We start from the raw sequence: 7,500 nt of genomic DNA on the forward strand, positions 1-7,500 counted from the left end.
GTGTGTGTGTGTGTGTGTGTGTGTGTCTGTGTGTGTGTGTGTGTGTGTGTGTGTGTGTGTGTGTGTGTGTGTGTGTGTGTGTGTGTGTGTGCGTGTGTGTTTGTGGTGTGTCTATTTCACATGCTAATTGGTATTCACTACTATTCAAAAGTTTGGGGTCACTTAGAAATGTCCTTGTTTTTGAAAGAAAAGCACATTTTTTTGTCCATTAAAATAACATCAAATTGATCAGAAATACAGTGTAGACATTGTTAATGTTGTAAATGACTGTTGTAGCTGGAAACGGCAGATTTTTAATGGAATATCTACAGAGGCGTACAGAGGCCCATTATCAGCAACCATCACTCCTGTGTTCCAATGGCATGTTGTGTTAGCTAATCCAAGTTTATCATTTTAAAAGGCTAATTGATCATTAGAAAACACTTTTCCAATTATGTTAGCACAGCTGAAAACTGTTGTCCCGATTAAATAAAACTGGCCTTCTTTAGACTAGTTGAGTATGAGGAGCATCAGCATTTGTGGGTTCGTTTACAGGCTCAAAATGGCCAGAAACAAATAACTTTCTTCTTAAACTTGTCAGTCTATTCTTGTTCTGAGAAATGAAGGCTATTCCATGCAAGAAATTGCCAAGAAACTGAAGATCTCGTACAACGCTGTGTACTACTCCCTTCACAGAACAGCTCCAACTGGCTCTAACCAGAATAAGAAAGAGGAATAGGAGGCCCCGGTGCACAACTGAGCAAGAGGACAAGTACATTAGAGCGTCTAGTTTGAGAAACAGATGCCTCACAAGTCCTCAACTGGCAGCTTCATTAAATAGTACCCGCAAAACACCTCAACGTCTCAACGATAACAGTGAAGAGGCGACCCTGGGATGCTGGCCTTCTAGGCAGAGTTGCAAAGAAAAAGCCAGAGGAACTCTGGACAGAGGAACTATGCTTTGAATGCCAGCATCCCGGAATTGCCTGTTCACTGTTAATGTTGAGATTCAGAAGAAAGTTCTTTGTTTCTGGCCATTTTGAGCCTGTAATTGAACCCACAAATGCTGATGCTCCAGATACTCAACTAGTCTAAAGAAAGCAAGTTTTATTGCTTCTTTAATCAGGACAACAGTTTTCAGCTCTGCTAACATAATTGCAAAAGGGTTTTCTAATGATCAACTAGCCTTTTAAAATTATAAACTTGGATTAGCTAACACAACGTGCCATTGGAACCCAGGAGTGATGGTTGCTGATAATGGGCCTCTGTATGAAAATCATGTGTTTTATGTTATTTTAATGGACAAAAAAGTGTGCTTTTCTTTCAAAATCAAGGACATTTCTAAGTGACCCCAAACGTTTGAACGGTAGTGTACGTAGGATCAAGTAGAGCACCTTAAGGTTGTGGTTGTTGGGGCTTTGTCTCTGTTGGCTGGTGGGACGTGTAGAAGAGGAGGATGAAGGAAGAGCAGGTGTGGAGGAAGAGGAGGATGAGGAAGAGGGGGGACAGGCCTGGCTCTGTAGCGTGGAGCTGGCCTTGCTGTCCTGTAGCGTGGGGCTGTCCTTGTTGTCCTGTAGCGTGGAGCTGGCCTTGCTGTCCTGTAGCGTGGGGCTGGCCTTGCTGTACTGTAGCGTGGGGCTGGCCTTGCTGTACTGTAGCGTGGGGCTGGCCTTGCTGTACTGTAGCGTGGGGCTGGCCTTGCTGTCCTGTAGCGTGGGGCTGGCCTTGCTGTCCTGTAGCGTGGGGCTGGCCTTGCTGTACTGTAGCGTGGGGCTGGCCTTGCTGTACTGTAGCGTGGGGCTGGCCTTGCTGTCCTGTAGTGACTTAATGCTTTTGGACCTCCCAGGATCAGACAGGTCCAGAGGACAGTCAGCCTCTTTCAGACTCTCCCCGAACACCATCTCTGCCTGCACCACTGCCTCCCTCCATGAGTGTGACGCCACCCTCCTTTCATGGTCCTGTACCCATGCTGTTGGTCTCTCTCCGTGCTCAGTGGACAGACTCCTGGTCAGGCTGGCCTGGGGAGGGTGGCTGGGCTTGAGCCAGGCCTTCCCAAGGCTGCTGTTCTGCTGGACGTAGGTCTGTAGATTGGGGAAGCGTGGTAGGTTGGGGTTATGTTTGGATTGAGACACCAAACCGTCGTCCACAGAGGTGGCCACGGTGACCCAGTCGGAGTGCTCCGGCAGTGGCCAGGGGAGGGAGAGACGGGCACTTTTGATTGGGTGTGGCCAGTAAGGGACCGGAGCATGGACCAGGTGACGGCTGTGCTTCTCATCTCCAGGTAGAGAGGAAGAGGTGGATAAGGAGGATGAGAAGGAGGATGAAGAGGGGAGAGGCCTGTCTTTCTGGACAAGTAGGGGGTGTGGAATGGTGGGAGCGACAGGGGAGCGTTGCTGACCAACCACCTCCACACTATGGGCTCTAAGAGAGGGATGGGGGAAGAGGAGAAAGAGGGGGAAGAGGAGAAAGAGGGGGAAGAGGAGAACATTGTTGAATGTGAATGTGTTTCTCTTTTCTCTATTTGTTGTTACTTTCTCACCTCTTCTGCCCAGTGTTGCCTCTGGCGGTACTGTGCTCTGGCCTCAATGCTTGTGTGATGGGAGTGGACATGGATAGGAGCTTATGGGATTCCTTTGTTAGATAAAAAGAGATATGGTGGCTGAGAGAAGGACAAGGACATTTTGACCTGTGATATATTCCTCAATATTTTTAGTTAACGATTTGTTATAGACCAACAAAATATACTTACATAGGATTGTTTTCCATTCAATCCCCTCACATCTCTGCTTTCAGGTAGTGTCTCTGGTTTGTCGAAAAGACAAGAAGAAAAGACATCCTGATGATTATACTGGTGATGATGATGAGTCATCATTAAATGACAGGTTCATAAGGTTCATAAGGTTCATACGGTTCATAAGGTTCATGAGGTTCATACGGTTCATAAGGTTCATAAGGTTCATAAGGTTCATACGGTTCATAAGGTTCATACGGTTCATAAGGTTCATAAGGTTCCCAAGGTTCATAAGGTTCATAAGGTTCATACGGTTCATAAGGTTCATAAGGTTCATAAGGTTCATAACGAGAAGTGTTTTCTTTACTCTCACCGTCAACTCTAAAAGAGAGGCTGTGGTCTGTCTCAGTCTTCACTATGGACAGCCCTGCAGTGGCGCCCTCTGGTGGCTGGTTAAAAGACCTGATGGCTGTGAGGATGTGTGGCATAGCAGAAGGTGAAAGGTCAGCCGAATATCTGACCTCTGGAGGTGCATCCTGGGAGGAGGAATGTCCACTCTGACCTCTGAAACGACAAGCATGTTACGCTCACAACACTCAAGACAGAAACACAGACTCACATGTTGTAAAACATACAGAACTTACTCTAGTGCCACTCTCAGATGCCTGACTTCCTCTCGCAGCCTCTGGTTCTCCTTTTTCATCATGTTCATCTCTCCAGCTACAAAATAGAAAATACTGAAAATAATCCCCAGGCTAATGTCTAATGTGAAAATACTGCACTGTAGCTACAAAACAGGGAACCTTTACACAATGCTAGAGAGACATGTGGAGTGTGGAGAAGGGGACCTCAGAGTGCAAATTACAGGGGGAACAGGGGGGTGGTCCCCTAAAATGACCCCCTAAAATGGAACATGAGTCCTCCTAAATGCAGTGGGGGGGGGTTCTCTAATTAGTGAAAAAAAAAGTTGTTTTATTGTCACACACCGGATCGGTGCAGTTTTTACAGGAACGAGGGTTAAGTGGACAGACTTTTCACCTTGTCCGCTCAGGTATTTGAACCAGCTACCAGCCCAACGTCCTAACCACTAGGCTGCCTGTCGACCACTCTCCTATTTGATTAAAATGCAATTTGTACAGTGGCAAAGATGAAAATAAAAGCTTGTTTCCCGAATTAAACGAACATCCCCACCATCTGTGTCATGGTTTAAACAATGGTTTTCCCACATATGGCTGTGCTTCCGGGAGAGTCTTTTTTCAGGTGTACCAACTTTTCTTTCTACAGAAAAAGGTGATTTCGTCAGAAAACCTCATCAATTAATTAAGGCTACAAGAATGTAGACCCAATGACAATTGCCCAAATGTCATTACACTTTGGGGAATTGTGTAACATCTGTCTCTTTCCATTTCATCAAGTGGTGTTATTCCACAGTACTTTGGTTGGATGAACATGAGCAGGTAGTCTCCTTTTGGATCGGATGAACATGAGCAGGTAGTCTCCTTTTGGATCGGATGAACATGAGCAGGTAGTCTCCTTTTGGATCGGATGAACATGAGCAGGTCTCCTTTTTTGAAGTGATTTGGTTGACATCATGAGTGGTTTTGATCATGCCAAATTGAAAGGTCATTTAATTAAAAAAAAATTAAAAAATAAACATAAAAAAAAATAAATAATAAAATAAATAAACGTACTGTTAAATGACACCTTTACTATTATAAGCTCAGAAACATTTTGGGTGACATGGGAGGTCCTTTAAAAAAAAAAACAGAGATTCCCCGAATGTCACAGTATAATTGGCACTCTAAATGGGGTTGATGTGATGTGTTAGTTGTTAGCTACCCAGGATGGAGATGTGCTGTAGGCTCTGGATCTGAGAGGTCTCATACTCCTGCTGCCGGCGCTTGGCCACATCCTGAGTCACAGTACACCTGTCACACAGCCCCGCCCTCAACCTGAAGCACAGAGGTCGGCGGGGGGTCAAACACTGACAAACATTGAGCTAGAGGCAGACTGTCCAGTGAAATACTTTTCTTATAAACAAAAAAAGGTAATTAAATATGTTAAAAAGATGCTTTTCTGTGTTAGAAACGGTGTGGTCATACCCACGATAACAGAATGGTGTGGTCATACCCACGATAACAGAATGGTGTGGTCATACCCACGATAACAGAATAGTGTGGTCATACCCACGATAACAGAAACGGTGTGGTCATACCCACGATAACAGAATGGTGTGGTCATACCCACGATAACAGAATAGTGTGGTCATACCCACGATAACAGAAACGGTGTGGTCATACCCACGATAACAGAATGGTGTGGTCATACCCACGATAACAGAAACGGTGTGGTCATACCCACGATAACAGAATGGTGTGGTCATACCCACGATAACAGAATGGTGTGGTCATACCCACGATAACAGAATGGTGTGGTCATACCCACGATAACAGAATGGTGTGGTCATACCCACGATAACAGAATGGTGTGGTCATACCCACGATAACAGAATGGTGTGGTCATACCCACGATAACAGAATGGTGTGGTCATACCCACGATAACAGAATGGTGTGGTCATACCCACGATAACAGAAACGGTGTGGTCATACCCACGATAACAGAATAGTGTGGTCATATCCACGATAACAGAATGGTGTGGTCATACCCACGATAACAGAATGGTGTGGTCATACCCACGATAACAGAATAGTGTGGTCATACCCACGATAACAGAATGGTGTGGTCATACCCACGATAACAGAATAGTGTGGTCATACCCACGATAACAGAATAGTGTGGTCATACCCACGATAACAGAATGGTGTGGTCATACCCACGATAACAGAATAGTGTGGTCATACCCACGATAACAGAACGGTGTGGTCATACCCACGATAACAGAATGGTGTGGTCATACCCACAATAACAGAAACGGTGTGGTCATACCCACGATAACAGAATGGTGTGGTCATACCCACGATAACAGAATGGTGTGGTCATACCCACGATAACAGAAACGGTGTGGTCATACCCACGATAACAGAAACGGTGTGGTCATACCCACGATAACAGAATGGTGTGGTCATACCCACGATAACAGAATGGTGTGGTCATACCCACGATAACAGAATAGTGTGGTCATACCCACGATAACAGAATGGTGTGGTCATACCCACGATAACAGAATGGTGTGGTCATACCCACGATAACAGAATGGTGTGGTCATACCCACGATAACAGAATGGTGTGGTCATACCCACGATAACAGAAACGGTGTGGTCATACCCACGATAACAGAATAGTGTGGTCATACCCACGATAACAGAATGGTGTGGTCATACCCACGATAACAGAATAGTGTGGTCATACCCACGATAACAGAATGGTGTGGTCATACCCACGATAACAGAATGGTGTGGTCATACCCACGATAACAGAATGGTGTGGTCATACCCACGATAACAGAAACGGTGTGGTCATACCCACGATAACAGAATGGTGTGGTCATACCCACGATAACAGAAACGGTGTGGTCATACCCACGATAACAGAATGGTGTGGTCATACCCACGATAACAGAATAGTGTGGTCATACCCACGATAACAGAATAGTGTGGTCATACCCACGATAACAGAATAGTGTGGTCATACCCACGATAACAGAATGGTGTGGTCATACCCACGATAACAGAATAGTGTGGTCATACCCACGATAACAGAATGGTGTGGTCATACCCACGATAACAGAATGGTGTGGTCATACCCACGATAACAGAATGGTGTGGTCATACCCACGATAACTGAATGGTGTGGTCATACCCACGATAACAGAATGGTGTGGTCATACCCACGATAACAGAAACGGTGTGGTCATACCCACGATAACAGAATGGTGTGGTCATACCCACGATAACAGAATGGTGTGGTCATACCCACGATAACAGAATGGTGTGGTCATACCCACGATAACAGAATGGTGTGGTCATACCCACGATAACAGAATGGTGTGGTCATACCCACGATAACTGAATGGTGTGGTCATACCCACGATAACAGAATGGTGTGGTCATACCCACGATAACAGAATGGTGTGGTCATACCCACGATAACAGAATGGTGTGGCTATACCCACGATAACAGAATGGTGTGGGAGCATACCAGTCATTAAGTATATTCATACGAGTAGACCGCTGATTGGCCAGCTCAGCCAATGAGGCAGGATGACATCATTCTCTCATTGAGGAAATATCCAATCAAATCACATTTCATTTGTCACATGCACCGAATACCACATGTGTAGACTTTACCGTAGAAAACTTGCCCTTTTTTTTTAGCCCTTTTCCAACAATAAAGAGTTAAAAACACAAATAAATAGCAAGCATTTCTGAAACGGTATGTTTGAGATACAAGATTAAATTGGGATTTATTATTTAAAAAATAATAATTTATGCGTTGGCCACAAATACAAGTATAAGATGAGTCAAGAACATAACTTGGGTATGGGTTAACAGAATATAAACTTTTAAAAGTGATATTTTCACTGCACAGTTACTTTAAAACAGCACACACACAGACACACACACATTGGTGGCACAAAAAAATTATGTAATACTATAAGATACATGTCATTTAGCAGGGGCTTTTGTCAGTCATTCACATGCCACATATGGGTGGTCCCGGGGATCCTACCCACTATTTTGCCATTGCAAGTGCCATGCTCTACCAACTGAGCTACATAAAATACCCCAGACACAGACAGACACATTGCTACATGTCCATACATCACACA

At 44.8% G+C, this 7,500-nt stretch overlaps 1 protein-coding gene across 2 annotated transcripts in view; it reads right to left on the bottom strand.

The window, feature by feature from the left end:
* The window catches only part of LOC135562809 (RBBP8 N-terminal-like protein), a 43,221-nt gene that overhangs the window by 3,181 nt on the left and 32,540 nt on the right, over positions 1-7,500 (bottom strand). For both annotated transcript variants that reach the window (XM_065005198.1, XM_065005199.1), the window contains exons 5-10: positions 4,550-4,662; positions 3,355-3,430; positions 3,084-3,274; positions 2,729-2,781; positions 2,519-2,610; positions 1,374-2,400 (exon numbers count right to left, since the gene is read on the bottom strand). In XM_065005198.1, the coding sequence (XP_064861270.1) occupies positions 1,374-2,400; positions 2,519-2,610; positions 2,729-2,781; positions 3,084-3,274; positions 3,355-3,430; positions 4,550-4,662 (1,552 nt within the window). The remainder of the gene's footprint in view (positions 1-1,373; positions 2,401-2,518; positions 2,611-2,728; positions 2,782-3,083; positions 3,275-3,354; positions 3,431-4,549; positions 4,663-7,500) is intronic.

This window comes from Oncorhynchus nerka, linkage group LG20, assembly GCF_034236695.1.
Source record: "Oncorhynchus nerka isolate Pitt River linkage group LG20, Oner_Uvic_2.0, whole genome shotgun sequence".
In the NCBI taxonomy this organism is placed as follows: Eukaryota; Metazoa; Chordata; class Actinopteri; order Salmoniformes; family Salmonidae; genus Oncorhynchus; species Oncorhynchus nerka.